At 40.7% G+C, this 23,187-nt stretch overlaps 1 protein-coding gene across 1 annotated transcript in view; it reads left to right on the forward strand.

Moving 5' to 3' along the window:
- The window catches only part of atp1a2a (ATPase Na+/K+ transporting subunit alpha 2a), a 56,666-nt gene that overhangs the window by 20,726 nt on the left and 12,753 nt on the right, over window positions 1-23,187 (forward strand). Inside the window, exons 9-17 of the mRNA XM_004078573.5 lie at window positions 361-559; window positions 1,465-1,574; window positions 5,796-5,930; window positions 10,463-10,542; window positions 12,084-12,193; window positions 14,553-14,728; window positions 18,159-18,295; window positions 20,150-20,300; window positions 20,936-21,104. Of these exons, the coding sequence (XP_004078621.1) occupies window positions 361-559; window positions 1,465-1,574; window positions 5,796-5,930; window positions 10,463-10,542; window positions 12,084-12,193; window positions 14,553-14,728; window positions 18,159-18,295; window positions 20,150-20,300; window positions 20,936-21,104 (1,267 nt within the window). The remainder of the gene's footprint in view (window positions 1-360; window positions 560-1,464; window positions 1,575-5,795; window positions 5,931-10,462; window positions 10,543-12,083; window positions 12,194-14,552; window positions 14,729-18,158; window positions 18,296-20,149; window positions 20,301-20,935; window positions 21,105-23,187) is intronic.

Below are 23,187 nucleotides of genomic sequence, written 5' to 3' on the forward strand. Positions count from 1 at the left end.
TCGACATTTTACTGATCACAGAAAGTAAATGAACTTCCACTGGCTGGTTCCTTCAGTCAGTTTCACTCTCAGCAACCATTGCTGGTGTGTGAAAGTGTTTGTGTGCACCTGTGATGTGCTGGAATGAGGCTGTTGCTGCTGTGGTCAGTCAGAATTAGGGGGTGTGGGAGCATTTTTGCAGCATATGGGATATGTCTGCTCAGTGTTTGTGTGTCTGCCTTTGTTCACCCGCTGTGCACGACTCAAGCTGCACATCCACACTCACACATGCGATGCACCTGGACCACGCACAAACGAACACAAATTTGAACACAACACAGCTTTTCTTTGCTCTTTTCTCTCCTCCCTCCATCCTCTTAGGTGTGCCTGACGCTCACTGCCAAACGAATGGCTAAGAAAAACTGCCTGGTTAAGAACTTGGAGGCCGTGGAGACTCTCGGCTCCACCTCCACCATCTGCTCTGACAAGACAGGGACGCTGACCCAGAACCGCATGACCGTGGCCCACATGTGGTTTGACAATCAGATCCACGAGGCAGACACCACTGAGGACCAGAGAGGTGAGACAGATGAAATGAAATGCAGAAAAAGGGGAAAAAAAGGGGGAAAACGGACACAGAGGGAACTGTGAGGATTGATGTGGAGAGTATGGGGGAATCAGGGGTGGGAGGAGGGACCACCTGCTGGAAGTCATCTGTCCAATATTCACACCACCAGCAAGCCTGGCTCTTCACTCTGCAACCTGGATTAATTGAGTAGTGGTATCCAGAGGGTGGCACAACCCTCAGCTATAAACATACATTTTCCCAGAATTCCTTGGCAAGCTGCTGCAGTAGAACCAATCTGATTCCAGTCTTTTACTGAGCGGAGTATAATCAAGCCAATTGAAAAAAACAAAAAAGCCTCCGGCACTGGGCAAAAGATTTGGCAGAAATGAACAGGTATTCTGTGCATACTAATAAGAATCATAAAATGAACAGCAGCCAGCGATGCTGACAAAAGCTACAGAGCACATCAGTGAACTCACCCCCCCACAGGGATCTTCTTTTCTGCACCTCCTTGTGTCAACCTTTACAACTCTCCCCCCAGAGGACACTTTGTTCACACAGTGTCTCTCTGTGATGCTGAGGCAAATAGGAAAAACAAATGCAAGTGCCAGCAGCAGGGTGGAGGTCATTTTCTGTTTGATTAGACACGAGGGCTGCAGTTAAGGCACTTTAAATTGATTTTATTTTAGAGGCATTCCCGTTAAAAATGAGCACAATTTTCCAGAGTGAGGAACCAAAAAAAAAAGTATTCTGCCAAGGTAAAAGTGATTGCTCAACTTAACTGACCCTGTTTCTGCTGTTTAGCTGCAAAATCCAGATTTACTATGTGAAGCGAAAGTTAAGTCAGTGGGTTAAATACTGCATGAGCTCTGCTTTAGAGAAGAAACGTCTAACAGCTTTCCCCTCTGTTCTGCCAGGTTGTGGTTTTGACAAGAGCTCTGGAACTTGGCCGGCTCTGTCTAGAGTGGCTGGGCTGTGTAACAGAGCCGACTTCAAAGCTGGACAGGAGCACCTCCCCATGATGATGGTACGCTGCTCCGGCACGCACTGGCAGCACCAACGCAGCTTTCCAAAGCTCTGCATCAACCTCAGAGCTCATGAAATATGAAACTGTTTAAGGCTATGGGGGACAACCCATTAAGTCAAAGGCACAAAAATTATGAGCAGACCTTTTCCTTTTTAGATTTGAATCAACTAATCCATGCACATAATTTATGAGACATGATTTTACTGACATCATTTGCCAGGAGGGGGAAGTTAGGAACATAAGGAGGATGTCAGGTGAACTGCCTCTTAGAAAAATAAACACAGTTGGAAAGGGAGGGTTTAGATCTGTGATGCAAGTTAGAGGCTGCAATGTGTAAAAGTGTCGCCACACACCACAACATGGGTTAAAATGTGTTAAAGTTAATATTCTGCACAATAATGTCCCACAGCGGCAGTCCTAAATGGCAGGGACCAAATTGTTTTTTGCAATTTTTTTTTTTTTCTTGCGCCTTTAAGCAAAATATTCACTTTCGCCTCACACTCAAAAACTCACCAAAATATGCATGCACCTAGTACCTGAAGGAAGTGTCCCCTTGAATTAAAAAAACAACCACCTTTAGTTCCAGCTACAAAGTTTGTAGATTTTAAAAGGAGTTTGGCGAGTTTGCAGAAGTGGTGTTCCCCTGTCGAACCCTTGTTTTTTACCAGAATATTGGGAACATTTAATACATCCTTCCTTATCTTAATCTATATGAAACAATGTGACAATATGAACATATTAAGACTTAAGAACATAAAACCTCGGCTGCCAAGGAAACTGTAAAATTCATTTTTGCCAGTTCTTCTAACAATGATATTGAATTGTTCATTCTATATCATCAGAGAAGCCGCCATCTTGAAAAAAGTTGTTATTTTCTATGAATTTGTCATATGGAGCTCTGGCAGAATAGGAGAGTGAGTGGCGTGTAGCAATCGCTCGGCCACTAGCCACTATTGCGAGTAGGAAGGGGGCTGTGAAGGTGGGTAGCACCTGGGGGCCTTACAACGTCCTTCACGACTTTAATTTGCTTTACTATTTCTCCCTTTCTCAGATTTTTGTTGTTGTTTCCCTTTCGGCACATCTTGTTAGGGGTCGCCTCAGCGAATCAGCTTTCAGTGATCGCACAGGTGGTTTGACAGACAGACAGACAGACAGATAGATAGATAGATAGATAGATAGATAGATAGATAGATAGATAGATAGATAGATAGATAGATAGATAGATAGATAGATAGATAGATAGATAGATAGATAGATAGATAGATAGATAGATAGATGGATGGATGGATGGATGGATGGATGGATGGATGGATGGATGGATGGATGGATGGATGGATGGATGGATGGATGGATGGATGCATGGATGGATGGATGGATGGATGGATGGATGGATGGATGGATGGATGGATGCATGGATGGATGGATGGATGGATGCATGGATGGATGGATAGATTTGCTTTAATTGTTGATTTGCTTTTAGTGTCATTGTCCATTGTACAATGAAATTGAAGCATCACCATTTAAGTGCAAGAATGATCAAATAACGAAATATAATATTAAATAAATCAGTATGGACAACACATTCAAGTGTGCAAATATAAACTGTAATATAGGATGTCCAAGATTTGTGTGCAAAATTGCGTACAAAATTGTGTGCAAACATGTCAGATATGCAAAAGGTAGCAATGAGGTAAAGTGTTGACATTGGTACAGAAGTATGGATAAGCATATATACATATACACATATATATAAGCATGTACAAATGAATGTGCTATTTGGCAGAGAGTTTTGACACTGGCTGCCCTTCGCGTAACAACCCTGTATTTATGATTCGGATTGTGGAATGTTTTTTTTCAAGTAATCAAAGCAAAAATAATACAAAAACAGACAAATTACAGAAATTTACATTTATATCAGGATATATCAGTAGTCAGTAGTATATAAGTAGTCATTAAATTGATAGGAAATATACACATCTGTTCACATATAGTAATAAATAAATCAGTTATAACTTGTATTCATAAATAAACTCTTTTGCACACTCAACAAAATGAAACTATTACCTATTGAGATTGTCAAGAGGAGTTCAGTGTATTCGTAGAAAGGGAGTTGGTTGAAGTGAACTTGGACAATCCCACCCCTGCTCTGCATTGTCTTTTCGTTACCTAAATTATCCGGTTCTTACTTTACTAACACAGACTCAGGTCATTAAAAATCAATAAGTATCAATACATGACAAAGATGAAGTACATGATATTATGTAAAAAGACTTTACAAAAATTCAAATATTATCAGAACACATCCAGATCAAGTATCAAAAATATGTGGAGATTATTTGTCATTGGAAAAAAATGTATTTAAAACAGGATAAATCAGGAAATGATTTTTATTAATTACATATTTGATGATCATCGGGAATCATTCATTTAAATCGCATATCGGGAAACAAAATGTAGTGATTTGATTACTTTAATCATCTTCAATAATTGATTTTATTGGATTTAATTAAAAAAACGTATAAGGGTTTTTTAATTTTTAATTTTTATTTGGTCAGTGTGTTGGTCGTAGATGAACAAAGTTACAGATATGCTTAAGATGTAAAAGAAAAAGGTCCATATTTTGTCAATTGTCCACGGCAGCAGTGCAAAGGGTCTTGGCTGAGGACCCACACTGGATTTTTCATCATGATAACAAAACATGCTCATTATTAAAAAAAATGTCATTAAAAAAAGGTAAAAATCAAACATGCACCTCTAGCCCCTTTACAATCTGCCTTGAAATATCTCTCAGTGACAGAAAATAGGGTGAAAGGTTGATGTTGCACATTTTTCTTTAAGTTTGACAGATGTAGCTGCTAGTTTGTTTGTTTTTTTCCAGGCAAAGCAGCAGCGGCTCTTTAAATCTGGTTGAATTCTGCAGGAATCTTTGTATGACAATAACTAAATATTTAACGTAGTTTAAATCTAAAATATTCAATATTTTTTTACCCATTAATGAAGGGTAAAAATAAGAAGAGAAAGCAACTTTGTGTAGCTTTAGGATACAGAAATTATTTGATGAAACAAAAAAAAATCAATGTCAGATAAAAGAAAAGCAAAAATATGTCTTTGTGCAGCTGGAGGAAGAGCAGAGGTGTGAAACTGGCCCTGACTTGCAGAAAGTTTAATTACTTTACAGAAGTGAAGTGAAGTACAGCAGGCGTGATATTTTTCTCTGTGGTCAGCCAGTCGTAATCTAAAGGACCGCTAGAGTGAGGGGGAAAATACCATAAAATAATTTGTCAGTTCCACTTGGCAAAGTCGCACTGCACACCTTGACTCAGTTTTTTAAACACACACACACAGAGATGATTCCCATACACCGCTGGAAATACTGCTGGGCTGGAAAGTCAATATTATCCCAAAGGTCTACCAACCGTTATCCTCCAACCTGCGCTACATCGACCCGAAGAAACGCTCAGTGTGCTTCTCGAGGAGAGGGGTAGCCGCCTTTTCTGTGAGAGGAAGCAGAGCCTGCTGCCGCTGCAGCAGCTTCCAGGAGAAAGACATGAGCCCCGAACACGCTTGAAACATGGCAGTGCGGATGCCAGTCCTTTCAGGAACACGCTCTTCTACAAAATATTGAAACTGCATTCCCTTCATCCTTCTGCTGTGATGAAAAATCACAAACAAGGACAAATCTTTGGGAGCACGTGTCCTTGTGCTATGGCTTTCCATGAATGCATAAACAGAAACATGGATGCATTTCCTGACTCCCAGCTTCACATTTGGCTTGCTGTTGGCAACATGGAGTTTTGTAAGCAGTAACATCCACATTATAGATTACATGAAAACTATAACAAATCTAGCACACATAAAGCAGGCAACTCCTCCCAGTCAGAAAAAAGTGAGATGCTTCAGTTAAACTGAAAAAAGGAACACGTTTTTGCACTTTTGTTGCCTACAGTCATTACATAACTTTAAAAGAAAAGCTTCTGGTGGCCAGATGCCAGGCTCTGCTGATGCAAACGACACTCTGATGCCAACATCATTAATAGGAATCACAGTGGAAGTGAGCAAAGTCCTTTAAGATGCATCACACACCATTTTAATCCTCTAAATAACACATAATCCGAGCTCTTCCCTTCCTCGCAGATAAACACAAGCAGCTAAACAGAGGAGGATGATATTTTCATATGCAAATGTGAGGGGCTGCTCTAATGTGCTCCTGCCTTTCCTCAGAGGGACACCGTGGGGGACGCCTCAGAGTCGGCTCTGCTGAAATGCATTGAGGTGTGCTGTGGCAGCGTTCATGACATGAGAGCCAGTAATCCTAAAGTGGCAGAGATCCCCTTCAACTCCACCAACAAGTATCAGGTATTGCTTTGGAGGGTCTTCTCTTTTTAATCTAAGCCTTGTTTCTGTTACAGATGAATGATCCTGTTTTGCCTGATCTCACAACACACAGAGGGATGCTCATTTGACCTAATTAACCTTATTTATTCCATCACCAAATATATTTTTTACATATTATTTATTTTTTATTTTAGTGGCTAAACTATGAACAGCAAACACAATTCCAAGACTGTGAAGAAAACTTTGTTTTGCACACCTAGATTATTTTATGAATGTTTAAAAACCATCCAGAAAAGATGCCCTTTTACCTTTGACCTCTACACACTCAACCCTGAAGAATATCCAAAAAGCTCAATGTAAAAAACTTGATCACAGAAAAACCTGCTGCAGCTCTAAAACCTTTTCTTTACGTTGGGAAAAATACATCTGGGCTTTAAATGAATGACACTACTCACAATAAGTTCAAGATGTTGTGAAAACTCAGTGGATGTCTTAACACACTGTTTGTTTCACCTCAGATTTTGGGAATTGGGAGGTAAATGTACACTGGTGACAGACACACCTCATTTAGTGTTTTCCACATAACGGTTACACTGTGTTCAGTGTGTCTGACGTTTTTAGGCCGAAAACCAACAAATTCTAAAAGAAAAACGAATTTTAATGTCACAGCAAATGTCAACATTCTGTGGGTTTACAGACTTTGACTGTAAGTCGTTCCAAGTTCACCGTTCAAACAGCCATGAACACATGACTTAGCTTAAAAGACGAGCAGCTCCACCTGGCCATAGTGTCTCCAGGTTGGTGGTAGACAGTCGGACGCTGCAGGTGAACTTGGTGAGTCTCCGTGTCATCATCAGACTTCCATCAAGACACAGAACTACTGGCAGAGTTAGTGACAGACCCAGGAGTGGAGTCCCACCAGTGACAGACCACAGCCATGACCAGAACTTAACCCTTGTGCTATCTTAGATGACCCCACCCTTCCATTGACGTGTTCTCCCTACCATGACAAAGGTGGATAAAGGTGGAAAGATTTCATGTAATCCATGGACACCAGTGAAGATCACAAATCATTGAAGAAAAAAGGTTCAGAGCACTGTCTAGTGGGTCTAGATGACCCAACTCCCAATGTTAAAGTGCCTAGGATAGCACCAGGGTTACTCAGACATGGTTTAGCAAACGCCACACAGCTGCAGGCCCGTTTACCAGATGTCAGGGGTACCAGGGTTCCCAGACACACCATTCACAACAGACTCCACCGCTTTGACTGGAATGACAGATGACTGACACCAAGACACCACCATGAGCGTGTGCAGTGAACACAAGACCATGTGATTTGGACAATGGAGCAATGGTCCACCGTCCGGTTCACTGATGAGTGTCAGGTCACCTTGCACTGACGCCATGGTCATCAGCGTTGTTGGAGAAGGCGAGGTGAGCGATACACCAAGGTCAACATGGTCCCAGAGTTGACTGTGGTGGAGGAGGAGAAACAGTTTGGTTCAGAGCCAAACTGATTTGGTTATTGTACATGGTCCATCACTGCACATTCTTACTTTACAAACATCATAGAACTATCATCAACCCCCAATTCCACCAGCACAGCCCCAACTTTCTGTTTATGGATGATAATGCTCCACCACATGGTGCCAGAATTGGCTCAGCTGGACTTCAGGAAGTGGGAGTGGCCTCACATGGTACAGCCAACAACTGACAGACAGACAACAACTGACCTGAACCCTATAGAGGACGTCTAATGATCGGAGCCCCAAGTGACGTGGTAGAACTGCATGCAGCAACATCATGAGGATGTTGAGGAGGATGAGACGTTGCTGACAATCTGTCATTAATGCAAATGGGAAAAATACCAGCAATTGACGTGGTCAATGTTTGCTACTTGGCTATCTTTATTATTGTCTTCATTTTAGAGGTAATAAATAGCAAACAAATGCAAATGATGTTTCTTCTCATTCATTATAATAATATCAAAGGGATATTTTATGTATTTCATTCAAATTCAGACCAAATATTGCAAATAGCAATATCGATAGCTTATTGTGAGTAGTGTTTTAGCTGCTGAAAAGATGCTCAACTGTTGCATTTTCATGTACAGACATTCAATTTGGCTACAGAAAAAGGCAGAAAAATCAGGTTTTAGCATCGGAGACTTCTTGTCAGTTCAGAGACGGCCCCAGAGAAAGGAGATGTGTGTGGGGGTGGTAACACGACCTACTGTTCTATGCAGTTGATGTAAATGCATTGGAAAAGTGTTCCTGGGCCTTTGCATTGATCAAATCTCTTAAAAGGGAATTTCAGAACACTGACAGAGTTATATTTCCCTGAACCAACACTTGTTGCAACTGCAGCAATCCTTCTGTGGAGAAACACTTTGACAAGTTGTCAACCCGTCAGCTCCCTTGCACTTTCAGAGGCAGCAAATGAAAAAATAACCCGTTTTTCTGGATTCAAATGCAAGTATGGCAGAGAAAATAACACAATGAGCTTCTGTCATGCTGATCTGAAATTCGTTTGCTAGCTATGATATGCAGTAGGCTACTAACGTTTGCAAATGAATAGATGAAAGAAATGACTCATTTAATGTGTTGTTCTTTCAATGTTTTTTCTAACATCTAAAATATTCATTTTAGATTTGTGCAACAGAGTTATTGCATCAAAATCTCAGAATTTATGAATAGTTCTTGTTCCATTTTTATATATAAATTAGTTCTGGATAATAAAAAAAGGTTTGTTAGTAAAAAGAAAAAAAAAGACTAAAAGGAAATCCATAAATGACATTTTGAAAAACAAAACTACAAGTAAGGATTGTCATAACCTCAGATACAGCTGAAACCTTCAGATGCTTCATCATTTTCAAGAGATTTTCTGATAATTACAATATTTTCATTAAAAAATGTTTAGAGATCCAGAATGACACAGGGTAAATTCTCTTTTATAAATCTAAACTTTCCTAACTTTTGAATATTTGGTATTGTATGATTTCTTATTTTAAAGGGAAAAAAAGGTTGTGTCCTATTGGAATTGGAATCTACATATCGAAATTATCATGGGGTGTCTCTAACAGGCTGCATGGTGTGTAGTGGTTAGCCTCACAGTGAGAAAACCGTGGTTCAAATCCTGTCTGTGTGGAGTTAGCATGTTTTTACTCAATAAACGGTCAGTTTAGTGTGATGTGTGTGGTTGTGTGGCTTCAAGGTGGACTGGCACCCCTAAACCTGGTTTAGAAAACAGTTGGATGGATATCTCCTACTAGCATGTAACCCTTGTTCTATCCTAGGCACTTTAACATTGGGAGTTGGGTCATCTAGACCCACTAGACAGAGCTCTGAACCTTTTATCTTCAATGATTTGTGATCTTCACTGGTGTCCATGGATTACATGAAATCTTTCCACCTTTATCCACCTTTGTCATGGTACGGAGAACACGTCAATGGAAGGGGGGGGGGTCATCTAAGATAGCACAAGGGTTGAGTGTGTAAGAATATGAAGGAAAAAGACCCTTCTGGCGGTCAGAAGTAATTAGTGATTTTGTTCCTTTAAATATGGAAAAACTCAACTCGTGACATCTTGGGGGATTTCATGAAAGAAGAAATGATGACCAGTTTATAAATTCACATACCATAACAGAGAAAAATGAGACAAAGCTGAAATAACAGAATTTTCTATTAGCAAGACTTTACTACCAGCTGACTGAATTTCTTTCAAAAATTCATGGCCCGACTGGCTGTGCGCTCCATATATTCACATTTCTATAGGTTTTATACATTTCTTTTAATAATAGCTTATTTTTTTCCATATCCAGGAAACAGTATGTTTTCTTGTGCCACTGCAGTGTCATCACTTCAATAAACCAGAAGGATTTTGGAATAAATTCTCTTTTTGCAGTTCACTTTCTCTTAGAGATGAAAGTTTAAAAAGGTGCATCCTGTGCCACATCATGTGCGCGTTATCAACAAAGTGTATTATGTAAAATCTCATCGAGTTTTAACACCTTGCTCAAGGGCACAGTTGATGTCAAAGCTGTGTTGTGCCGGGAGACTTGCACCAGCCCAGCTGTGATGTTCAGGCAAACAAAGCGCCTCCTGCCTGCATTATGAGCACGTCTTCCATGAAATAAAAACATTTGAATGAAGGAGGAGGGGGAAAAAATGCCTTACCGCTCTTCTTCTCCGGGATTTGCCGTGCCGTGACTCAGATGTGAAACCGTATGGGGGGGTTGGGGGGGGGCTGATGCGGCGTGTTGAGGAAAGGGTAATGTAAAGTGTGGCACAACATGCATGCATGTGCCAGTGTGAATGAAAGCTATGAGAATGGAGGGAATACATGTCTTCTGTGAAGTCACCTTCAATATCAGCTTTGGTGTGAGTCACTAGAACGTGTGACAGCCGACTGCTGCTGCTGCTGCTGCTGCATGAAGCTCTCTGTATGTGAGGAGAGTGTCCTTTCAGACCCCGTTTCTCTTATGTGCATTTTGTTCCTGCAAATATTGCCCCTTAAAGTCCTCATCAGTCTCGCTGTTCTTCTCTTTATTCAAGCTCTCCATCCATGAAGTGGAGGACAATCCCTCTGGTCATATTCTGGTCATGAAGGGAGCGCCAGAAAGAATCCTGGACAGGTTTGTTAATCAATAAAAGGTTGATTATGTTCCTCAGAGGGAAAGTAGAGACGCATTTAAATGTGGATGCCAATTGCTTCCTGCACCGATGCAGAAAAACAACCTACAGGCAATATTCCCAGCTTTCTTTTTTTTATAGTCCTGAAAGAAACTTGTTTATTTGTGCATAAACTTCCAGTGTTTGTCTAAAACTGTTCAAACCAGGTCAGGTAGGCGCTTTGTTGAACTGGGTGACACCATCATTCATCAACATGATCACATGCCCTGCAGTTTATTCCATCTTAGGCACACCGTCCGGCTGCTGTACAGTGTCACCACAACAACAGATGTATATTAATCTGCAGGTGAAAATAGTCCGCAGCCGTTGCACCGTGGCCTGAAACCCACTATTCAGGTTTCTACACGCCTGAACTCCTTCCATGCATCAACCTCTGTTGTTCCCAGGGTTGGAATCTCAGCAGCCACCATCTGTCGCTCAGATGTATGCGCCGCAGCCTGATGCGGCGTGTAGGTGTTGCAGTTTCCATGTCTGAGTGAGAAAAGACGGTGCTGCTGAAATCCCTGCAAGATGAGGTTTGTAGGGAGGAATAGAAAACAAGCGTGTCGGATATTTCAATCACAGGCTGCCAGTGTTGTCACAATGCAATTACCTTCTGTCAAAATAGCTGGTGGTTGCAGATTTTTTTTTTTTTTTTTTGCAAACAATATTTTTTGAAGGGGAAGCCAAAACAAACACTGTGACTATTGTTTGGTCCAAATTCGAATGCTCTGTTGTCATTACAGGTTAAGATACCATGAACTGTGTTTTTTTTGGAAACATAAATTAACAACAAACCTGCTTTTATACTCACGGAAATACCTTAAAGTGTTAGAAATATTCTACATCTGCTTTGAGAGGCTATAATTGTGACAGAAATGACAAGTTGAGGGTTCAATTCTCAATTGAACTCCTTCCACAGAAAAACTGGTGAGATGTAAGACAATGTAAGATGTCGTGAACTTCAAGATGAGCATTAAGGTTGTTTTTTTTATCATATTTTTGAGGAGCTTCATCCTTGAATGGAATTCTGTGAACTCCCATTCTTTCAGAAGTTTGGTTCAAATTCTTTTTAGGAGGCCTTAAACCCAAACTCGTGGTTAGTTGGAGCTTTTTTCTTGGATTTTTTCATTCACTGGATTCCTGAAATTGCTCAACTTTTTGCAGATTCTTATGGATTCAGCCCCACTCGTGCTCTCGCTGGCTCAATTTGGCCCCCACTTGACAAACTATTGCACTGAACAAAAGGTGACCCAGACAGTCTTGTTTCCTTTTAGTGGCCCAGATTATTCCATTCCTCTTGTGTGTCCTTGGACACATTGGGCTGTATATTGAGTATTCAAATAGTCTCAAAATGACTCATGTTAAAGCTGAGACAATCATTTGTGGGATGCTTCCTGTTTAGCTGGAGGACCTATTTTGTCCTCTTGTGTAACATAATTGCTATAAATATGTGTGTTATGGTAAGCAGTGGTAACAGTGGGTGTATTATTACATTTTTCAGGTGCAGCACCATAATGATTCATGGCCAGGAGGAACCTCTTGATGAAAACTGGAGAGAGGCTTTCCAAAATGCCTACATGGAGCTAGGCGGACTGGGAGAAAGAGTGCTTGGTATGCGCACAGGCTGAAGCTCTGTCTGTCTGGGAAAAGATGGAGAGAAGCAGCTCTGAGCCAGACACAGATCTTACTTTTTTATTATCTTCTTTGTAAACAGGGTGCTTTACTCTTAATGTCCCCATAAAAGTGCAGAATGCCCCTCTTTGCAGCACAGACTCTCTAAAGCAAGGGCTTTTGGCCCTGCAGTTTAGCACAATCACTGCATCGCTGTGGAGAGTTGCAAAGAATGTCATGCTTAAACGGAATTATGCAGTAAATGCAACTTAATCCATGTCTAATATAAAGCAAACACACAAAAAAGCTGAATTTCCAGAGTGAAATGTCAGAGAGAAACTCCAGGTAAGAAGTCATAACCGGCAGAGTTGTCAGAGTGTTCTCTGACTTGATTCTGTAAATGTCATTGTCTTGATAAACAGGGAGAAAAGCTTGGCATATTTGAAAAGTGCCACACATAACCATTATGTGCTCTCATAATTTTGTTGGAGAAGGAGTCAGAGTAGTTGAATGGGTACAATCGCTTTTATTGGAGTGAAACTCTGAAAATTATGAAGCATCTGTTATGCCTTGGGTGATGATGATGATGATAGGTTGTGTTTTTCAAGACAAAAAAAGGTTTTTATGGTTTAAGAAAGTGCTTTTGTGTCAGAAGCATCCTTTTCTGGTTTGCTCTTCGTGGGTTTAACATCATTACAAGCACCCAAGTCATTCAGAGGCATTCTTTTAAAGCCTAAATTGGTATTTTTGTTGTTTTTTGAGTTTCAATGTTCACTATAAGGTGCATTTGAAAGCCTTAACTTTTTTCAAAAAACAAAGTGCGCCTCATCCGGAGCGCCCAATATATACGGTAGATTTATGGATTACTTCGGATTAACTCTGGTAGTGCTTAATGATGTAAAACCATTTTGTGAGGTAGAAGGCGCTCTGCCAAATGTTTGTTGGGTGTTATTGGGAATACACTATAGCAGCTAAAGTGTTGCGACATCGGACTACTTTTTACAAACGAAGGTTAGCACTTAGCGTCATCACAGAAACGTTTGTTTGAGCAGAATTGGTCTGTTTTGTGTTATAAACATGGTTAGGTATTGAGGGCATGCTAACGTGACTAACCCTTTATAAAAGCTAACGTCCAGCATGTTAACAAGTTCCAGAGTTACTGTGAACCAGGGACATGCGGTGAGGCACTAGCTGCGTTTCCATCACATGCAAAACGTTATCAAAGTTCTAAAAAGGCTGAAAAAACACAATGATGGAATCACAGTTTCTATTGAATCATAATTATTTAAAGTGTTTCCATTGCAGTTTGAAAAAAAATGTCCATTTCGACAAGCGAACAAACCTTTTTTCAATGAATGCGATTTTTTTTCTAAATTGTGGTCTTTTCATTTAGCAAAGTTATTATCGCAAATGCAATTTGCATAATTTCATAGTTAATGAAAACGCAGTCAAACCTCATTAGTCAAATTTAAAAAAAACATATGAATTAGTGAGTAGTTTATCCAACATTTTAATGGCAACAGCAAAGTGTGTTGTTTAATATTTAATTTCAAGTTTTTTTTACACACAAACTCTAACGTAGAAAAACAATCACCAAAATTGTTATTATTGACTATGTTTTATTTATAAATGAAGTCCGTGCGCTGCTTCCTCTGTTGACGTGTCTAAACAAACGTAATCCTTCATTCAGAATATGATGCTAAACAACATTACAGAATAATTTGCTGGCTACCACTGATTGTATTATTCTTTAGCCGCGGTGCCACATTCTCTGGGAGCGCCAGCGCCCTCTGCCTTCAGGCAAGCGTACTGCGTGCCTCACCTCGTGTATTTCTAATGCGCATTTTTAGGGGATAAAAAAAGACTAAATGGGTCACAGTAGGCCAGAAATAAGCAAATGCAGTAAATACAAATAAAGCATCTTTCAGGACAAAAGAAAGACCGCAACAGTAAAGCGCATGCATCAACTGCTGTTCCAGTCAGTGTGTGTGGCGCAGGACAGGCACGGCCTGCCTGTACCCCCCCCTGCCATTCTTTCGTCTATTTCAACAGATATTAGTAAATTCGCTAATTTTTTTTTTTTTAACCAAAGAAGTGATAAAAACACACACAGATACTCTTTGCCAAACCACCTATTACTGGAAGCTGGTTTATTTGTGGCACTCCCTAACAAGCCACTAAAGGTGAACAGCATATTAGTTCAAAAATAGACCATTCATTGACACTGCAGCTTATACTCTGGAAAATGCAATTTATATGTTTTAGAACATAGCAAAAGTACTTCAGAAAAAGACTGGAACAAGTTGTTTTTGTGTCCATTTTGTTTACCCGCCTCACTGATCCTCCTCTTCCCTTCCAGGATTCTGCCACTTGAATCTCTCTTCCTCTCAGTTTCCTCGAGGATTTGAGTTTGACTGCAATGACACGAACTTCCCCACCGAGCAGCTCTGCTTTCTGGGCCTCATCTCCATGATTGATCCGCCGCGTGCCGCTGTGCCTGATGCTGTGGGTAAATGCCGCTCTGCTGGCATCAAGGTAATTTGTTCCACAGCCTCAACAGTCATTGTTGTTCCTGAGAAGCCCTTTCCTGGGGCCTTGTACATAAACCAATTCAGAAAAGGGGATTTTCATGTCAAATGTCTTTTTACATCACAGCATGAGGCCCAAATGAAAACCGATCGCCCCCAGGGCCATGATCGATGATGCCCAGAGGATAAATGTGATATGAAAAGGACGGCTGAAAAAAATGCCTGTCATTAAAATGTTTCTTTTTTTTTTTTAAACAGATTAAGTCAAATTGTTTTGCCACATCCCAAAAAAATATATTTTTCTGAAAATAGAACTTTACAAAAAACGTGTAAGATTTAAAAAATAAACAGCAAATGTAATATTTCATTTTCTTAGAAACAAAGAACACATTTTCATAAAAACTGCCTGTCCAACACAGAGCTGAACAGGGGGCAGGCAATGCGATTTGATAGCAATTTGTAAAAAACTCCATCTAGTGAAATGTGGACTCAGTAGATTAATTACAAATATTCCAGAGATGTTAATCAACCGCAAATATGCACAGAGCAAAAGCTTTGTCAGGAAAGTAATCAGCGGCAGTAGGAAGGTTAAGCAACTTCATGCAGATAAAAAGAAAAAAATGAACAATGAGCCAAGGCAATAACTACTAAGATGGAAGAAGGATTTCACACATTTCATTTCCCGTACAGTGTTTAGTATGCTGCGCTTTAAAATACGCTCTTTAACAGGCTTAAAAACATATCTGCAGGCACAAGAAAATGAAGATGTTTGATTTACCTAAATGAAGAAAATGGTTTATTTTAGACCAAAAGAGGTAAGCCAGATCTACAGAAAAACTTTCTCATTTTTATTACTTTTCTAAAATGTTTTTGACTGGGGCAAATCTGAACTGTGCTCTTCCACCTGACTGGAACGAAAGCATTTTTCAAATACAGTTCCTGTCGGATCGGAAGCTTGGTTTGAGGCGCTGCTGTTTATACCTGTGATGTTTGTCAAATACATTTGTAATTGCAAGTAAAGTTGGTGTCATTTACACAGCCTGTGGGAAACTTCCGATTTATTTTCGGTTCAACAATCCGTCAACAAAACAGATTATAAAAAAAGAATGCTAAGTTTTGAATTCATAGGTATTTGCTAGTATTTTGTTGATTAGCATTTGGGTTAACTTTGTGTGCCATATTATCAAAAAGTGTATTTTTCTAAAAGTGTGTAGAAAAGAGGGCTGCATGGTGGTGTAGTAATTAGGCCTCTAGCCTCACAGAGAGAAGGTGGTGGTTTAAATCCTGGCTGGGTCCTTTCTGTTTGGCGTTAGCATGTTCTCCTCGTGCAGGAGTGGGTCTACTCTGGGCACTCCTGTTTTCTCCCACAATCCAAAAACATGCTTCATGGGTTAATTGGTGTCTTTAAATTGTGTGTATGTGTGACCCTGCAACTGACTGGAGACCTGTCAAAGGTGTGCTCTGCCTTCACCCATCAGTAGCTGGGATGGCTCCTGCAACCTTGACGCACCATCAATTTATGGTCTTTTTTTTTACTTAAAGTTTACCAAACTATATAACACATTAAGGGAGACAGAAGAGTCTGAGATACGCAGCTCGCCAGATTGTATTAACAGTAACTCTAGAACTTTTTTGTAGCATGCTACACATGTTAGCTGAGTTAGCGAATTCACAATAACGCCAAACCTCGTTTGCACCACATAAAAAAACAGACAGATACTGCTAAAACACACGGTACTGTGAATACGCTAACTCCAAACCTTGAAACACTGCTACATGTTAGCTGCGTTAACATATTCACAATAACATCCAACCTTGTTTGCAATTCATAAAAAAACATACCGACATGTTGACAGAGTGCCTTGTGCCTCTTAAAAAATTCCATTTTGGAACAAGAGTCAGAGATAAGACTTCATTAACTGCATTAGAAGCAACTCTAGAACTCTAGCTTTAGCGTATTCACAATAACTCCCAACCTTATTTGCAACACATTAAAAAAAAGACTGATACCGCTAAAACAAATGTTACTGTAACTATGCTAACTTCCAACCTAGTTAGTAACACGTAAAAAAAAACACAGTCCGACACGGCTACACATTAGCACATTCACAATAATGCCAAACCTTGTTTGCAAGTTTTAAAAAAGCAGGCTGACATTTTGACAGAGTGTGGTGTACCTCTCCAAATACGCTACGACATCTGTAAATACAACCAGAATGAATCCATGTATAAGGCACTCTGGATTATGAAGCACACTGTTTGTTTTTTTAAACAATAAAGTGTGCTTAGCTTCCAAGTGCCTCTTATAGTTCAGAGAATACAGGAACTGAAATGTAATTTTGAAGTCCTGAGCATCATTTTAGGGGACAAATTCAAATGAGCATCTTCAGCTTTAAAGAACACTCATCTCTTTGATTGACTTTTGAAAACTATTCAGTTACTACTTTTGAATCTTTGTAGAGTGAAAAGCATGCCTATGTGATCCACAATCTTTTAAGATTCAGTTCTTTGATGCACATTTGTCTCAGCGTCCAGAAGAGAAACTCGTGCTAAAGCATTCCTCTACAAGGTGATGCACAGAGTTGTTTCTAAATTTCTCCAGCTGAGCATCAAAAAACTAAATTAATTATCAAGATGCAATAAACTTAACCAAACTGAAATTGGAACCATCATGAAAGTCAACTTTATCCATTTTTTCATTTGTTTACCAGTGAAATAAGGCATTTATTACAAAAAATCAGAATGAAATTTTGTTTTTGGCATAATCCCAATCTCATAAGTAACCTACCCAACAGCTTTTTAAAATTCCTAAAAAATTTTTTTTTTTTTTTTTTTTTTTAAACTTGTCCTGTCCAACAGCTGGGCAGACAGATGAGAGCTGAGGGCCTCTTGTGTTGGACATGTTTTACTTTAACAAGAGGGGTTATTAATCTTCAGACAAACCAAAGGCATGACTGAATAAACCCCTTTTGTAATTGAAAAAAATAAATAAAAAAAACATAAAATTCCTAAAATTAAATTTAATCAATTAAAAAAAAAGAAAAGTAAAGTATTTCCTTATTTGATCAAGTTCCCTCTTTGCTTTAGTTGTAAAATGTTTAATGGTTATCATCTGATGTGATAATTACCCTCTATAGGGTACAACCTAAACCTTAGATGCAGACTAATGAGCCCGTAAAAATCGGACCGATTTTCTAACAACCTCGATGTTCTGCCTGAGGGAAACATATCTGCCCACGTTTTCTCTGTATCATATTTAAGATTTATTCATCAAACTATTACAACTGTTTTCCAGAGTAACCACAAAACACCGTCTCAGGACTCACACATCCAGCTTTAGCACCGGCACGCTGCGGCGCATGAGATCCAGATGATGATAAATGGGCCGTTAATGTGATGAAGCTTTGTGATATATGGGACCTTCTGTCTGTGGTCAGGTGATTATGGTAACCGGGGACCACCCAATCACAGCCAAGGCCATTGCTAAAGGTGTGGGCATCATCTCTGAAGGCAACGAGACGGTTGAGGACATTGCAGAGAGACTGATCATCCCTCTGAGCCAAGTAAACCCCAGGTGTGTGTTTGTGTGAGTGTGCAGGAGCTGGAGCATTTCAGCCTATCTCACTGTCAGATTGTGCGAGTAGATAAGAATGTGGGCCGTGATTTGAATCCTGATGATGTTGGGAAATATGCTTATTTAGAAGTTGAGAGGAAAAAAAATCAATCATCTATATTCAGAAAGAAGCCGATGCACGTTTGTTCTGTATAATGTTTAAAGATTTGAAGGAAACATGAGGCACATTTATATCCAATTTTTAAAGACATTACTTGGCCAATTTTGAAAAATGTCCATTTTGTACTTATAGGGGTTTTCCATTAAAATCAGCAGTGATTGAAAAAATTCCCAAAACTATTGAATAATATTGATCCAATTGAAAATTGATAATGGAATTGCTATAAATATCCGACCTGTCTGAAGCGGACTGAACTGCTCAGTGGAAACGAGGCATTAAAGCACATGTGTCAAACTCAAGGCCCGCGGGCCAAATGTGGCCCTCCATGTCATTTTATGAGGCCCGCAAGAGAGAAAAATTTTTAATTTCTTAAAAAAAAAAAAAAATAATTGGTGTGTATTTATTCATGTCTAGGGGGAATTGGACTTGAAATATCGGATTGGGCTACTATACATTAGGACTTAAACACTGTCAATATAACCTAACCTGACAGAATCAGATGTAAAAGGATTTATGTTAAAGTAACACGCAAACATATCTTTTCTATGCAACTGTAAATCTCACATTAAAAAGTTATAATAAATAAATAATGTGTTATTTAACATTCAAGAGTAGTTACATTTATTTTTCATTACATTTAGTTACATATTTCAGTTATATCTGGCCCCTTTGAGGACAGCCGCTATGCTGATGTGGCCCTCAGTGAAAATAAGTTTGACACCCCTGCTTTAAAGTATCTCGTACTTTTTTTTTTTATGTGCACCACATGATGACTATAAGATACATGTATCTTGAAGTTAAGTCGTAGCAAATGGACCTAAAATCTTCCTTGAAACGTTTCACCGCTCATCCAAGTGGCTTTATCAGTCCGAGTGGTGCAGGATTCCGTCCAGATTTGAGACCTCCAGGTAGGAAACCCAGATTTCTGCATTTGGATTCCTTGTTAAAGAGAAACGGAGCAGAGTGGCCGTGTTGGAGTTTTAGTCTCTTTTGAAACTGATAAGAGGGCAGCATGGTGAAAAGGAGACAAATTGAGTCTGAAGTCTCTGCCACTGTGGAAGGAAGGGTCACATATCTATGGTAATCTGTGGCTTATTAATGCACAGCATTTTATGACCAATTTTGTGATGCTATTTATTTTTGTATTATCCTTCAAAGCAACAAGAGAGAAACCTAGAGGTCAGAACTTGATTTTTACAACTTGGCCTGCTTTAAATTTATCAGCGCTCTCTCAGCACAGAGCGTCTTCTGGTTTATATTGACTGTTTAGATCACTGCATTATTGACAACCTTTAGATCGGCATTATTGGATTTTGGTGTTTTTATAACCTCCGTTCAGGTAGCTCACATGTTATGAAGAGCTGAAGAAACTATTTGTTTGAGATAGATTTAACCTTCTGGACTCTAGAGCAACAAATCAAACTTTATGCTGAGATAATTTGTCACAACCATTATATGTTTGCAACTTCTGCTCAAAGATCTCATTAAAGTCCATTAATTATAGACTTAAACTGAGAAGAGGTGCATATCTGTCAGAGTTTGTCTGTACAGGTTAGACCCCAGCCAGCAAGTGGGCCGCGTATGGTTGAAAATGTGGGCTGGCTGGGACGGAAGGTGAAATGTTGCTTCCTTCTGGAGTTGTCCTTGGTGCTAATGGCCCCTCACTTTTTTGTGCAAATGCGGATCCTTCACAGGGATGCAAAGGCTTGTGTGGTGCACGGCTACGACTTGAAGGACATGAGTCCCGAATACTTGGATGACCTGCTGAGGAACCACACTGAGATCGTTTTTGCTCGCACATCTCCCCAGCAGAAGCTCATCATCGTGGAGGGCTGTCAGAGACAGGTAAAGATGGGGGGGGGGGCATTCAGCCGGTTGCAGTGCGAGTGTTCAGGAATGCTGCTTGCCTTTGTCTGAAGGAGTGTCTGTTTTTAACTGATGGCTGAAGGAGGTTGGAGCTGAGATGGCTGTGTGAGAGTGGGAGCGTGCCCCCCCGCGCTGCCTTTTTCCAGCTGAATGCAGCTCTCTGTGTGGGTCTGCCGGAGGGTGCTTGAGCTTTTTGTTGGTGCAGGTGGTTTATTAGATAAATACTTGTTTTTTTGTTCGTTTCTGTGTGAGTTCCTGCTGTACGGGTGAATCTGTGACTGTGCTGCTATAGACAAGCGTATTTCTGCAACTTCAGTCATTGACTGTGCACAGTCGTATCTAAATGAGAGTGCGTAAGCACTTGCAGTTGTACCCACGTTCCAGGTTTGTGCTACAGTTCCCCCTGAATCACTCTCTTGCTTCACACAACTGAATGATTGTTGCTTAATTCCATTTTTCATTTCATCTCCCCGGAGCTGCTTTGAAAAGACATTAGTGCAGACGGGCTGCGCAGAGCAGGAAGTAAAAGGACATTCAAAAAAAGAAAATCTTAAATCACAGTACTTATCTTTCTCCTCCTGACACTTTTTGTTCCCTTGTCCTTGCGGGCACAGGGGGCCATCGTGGCTGTGACAGGTGACGGAGTGAACGACTCTCCAGCTTTGAAGAAAGCCGACATCGGCGTTGCCATGGGGATCACCGGTTCAGATGTATCCAAGCAGGCAGCTGACATGATCCTACTGGATGACAACTTTGCCTCAATTGTCACCGGAGTGGAAGAGGGTGAGTGTTGGGAGGGAGGGGGTAACAGAAGCAAAGGAATGAGAGAAAGAAACAGATGAAAGAAAGAGAAAAGTTCATTTGGATTAAAACAAAAACTAAAGTTCCCCTTTTAAAATTATATTTTCAATCAGACTTAAGATTTCTATTTAGCTTAATTAAAGAAAGTGTTTATTAAATTTAACTTCAAAGTTAACAAACAACAGAGAAGAGAATGGGTTTGAGTAATGCCTGTGAAATTGTCCTGGATTGTCCTTTTTAAATGAATTGTGGCTTCATTTAAAAAGTGAGAGACAATTACAAAGAAAATCAAGAAAACCCCTTTTAAGAATATATCCATTTATTTGTATTTCATTGAGGGAGTGTGCAAACCCCTAGTGATCATTCAGAGTTCTGGTTAACACAGACCAGTGAGACTCTCCTAACTAACCTGTCACCTGTAAAGGGGTTACCTGTTTGGACTAATCACCTGTAGAAAAGACACCTGACAAAAGAATCAGTTCATCAGTCAGACTCCAAACTCTCCAACATGGAAAGACTAAAGAGCTTTCAGAGGATTTAAAGGAGAAGATTGTAGACCTACACAAGACTGGAATGGACTACAAAACCCTCAGCAAGAAGCTGGAGGTTAAGGGGACCACTGATGGTGCCAAAATACAAAAATGACAACATGACCAGCAACCCACATATAGGTCTGAGGCTCCAAACCAGATCTCACCTGGTGGGATTTCCACTGATCACAAGAACAGTGGGAAATGAGCCTAAAACAGCACGACAGGAGTTAGTTGATGATCTCAGAGCAATTAGAGCAACAGTTACCAAGAAGACCAGTGGTAAGACTTTACACCGCGATGGTTTAACATCTTGCAGAGCTCGCACAGTCCCCCTGCTTAAAAAGACACATATGCAGACCCGCCAGAAGTTTACCAATGAAAACCTTCATGGTTTAGAGAAAGATTTGGAGAAGGTGCTGTGGGCAGAAGAATTCAAAACAGGATAATGACCCAAAAGAATGGTTGAAGAAACAGCAGATCAAGGTCAAAGAATGGTCCAGCCAGTCTCTGGACCTCAACAGCCACCAAATCTTAAGGATTTAGAAGACATTTGTAAAGAAGGGTGAACTGCAGGTGAGCCTGGTCAGGCCATATTTATAACACCCTGGAGGACCCTCTTAGGCGTCCTCCCCTGCCTTGCGCTCTCCTGGACTAACAGTGGCCTGGGGGGGGCTGCCTGGAGCGTGGGGGCGGGTCTTCCCTGGGGGGCCCTGTCTCGTGCCTGGGGATGGGGCTGGGGCGGGGGGTGCTCAGGACTCCTGGGTGAGGTGGGCCGCCTGTCTGGGGCTTGGGGTGCCCCCCTGTGGCGGGGCCCTCGTTGGGCCCCCTGGGCGCAGTGGGGAGGCTGCTCTACGGGTCGGGCTGGAGCTTGCACTCTCTACCCCCTGCGCCCTCCTGCTCTCTGGCGTTGGGGGCCACTGTGGCGGTCCCGCTGGCTCTGCCGGTGGCGGATGTGGTTTCCCGGCAGGCGGTCTTTCTCTATCTGCTGAACTGTGTGGGTGTTGGGGGGTCCCAGCTGCTGCTGTAGTGGGGGCCTTGGTGGGGGGGCGGCTGGGGTCTCTCCCTCTTTTTACATTCCATCATCCACCCCAGAAGAACATAAACACTCACTGGAGCACAGGTGCTATCTCACCTTTGCACAAACAGTTTGCGTGACTGAATGAAATGTTTCACGTGTGTTAGTCTGAATGCAGAAGTAGGCGTGTGTGAATGTCAGTGGTAGTATGTCCATGCAGACTTGTTTGTATGTGAATACTTTTGGAGCCAACAGGTGTGTTTGTAACGTTTGAGTGTGTGTGTGGACAGGCCCCGCCCATTTTAGATTTCTCACACCTCTTAACTTGTCAGTTGTGATCATAAAGCTCCAGCAACTTGTTGCTGTCTGACGCTTCATGATCTTCCCCCCACTACAATAATCTCCCCCCCCCCCTTATCTGTCATCCATTTCTCTTCTTTCCTCCTTTTCTTTTCCGTCCGGTCCAACAAAAAATATTTACAAATATAATTAATATGAATAAAGTTTAGCGGAAATT

The sequence above is a fragment of the Oryzias latipes genome, chromosome 17 (assembly GCF_053564925.1).
Source record: "Oryzias latipes strain Hd-rR chromosome 17, Olatipes_Hd-rR_3.1".
NCBI classification, from domain to species: Eukaryota; Metazoa; Chordata; class Actinopteri; order Beloniformes; family Adrianichthyidae; genus Oryzias; species Oryzias latipes.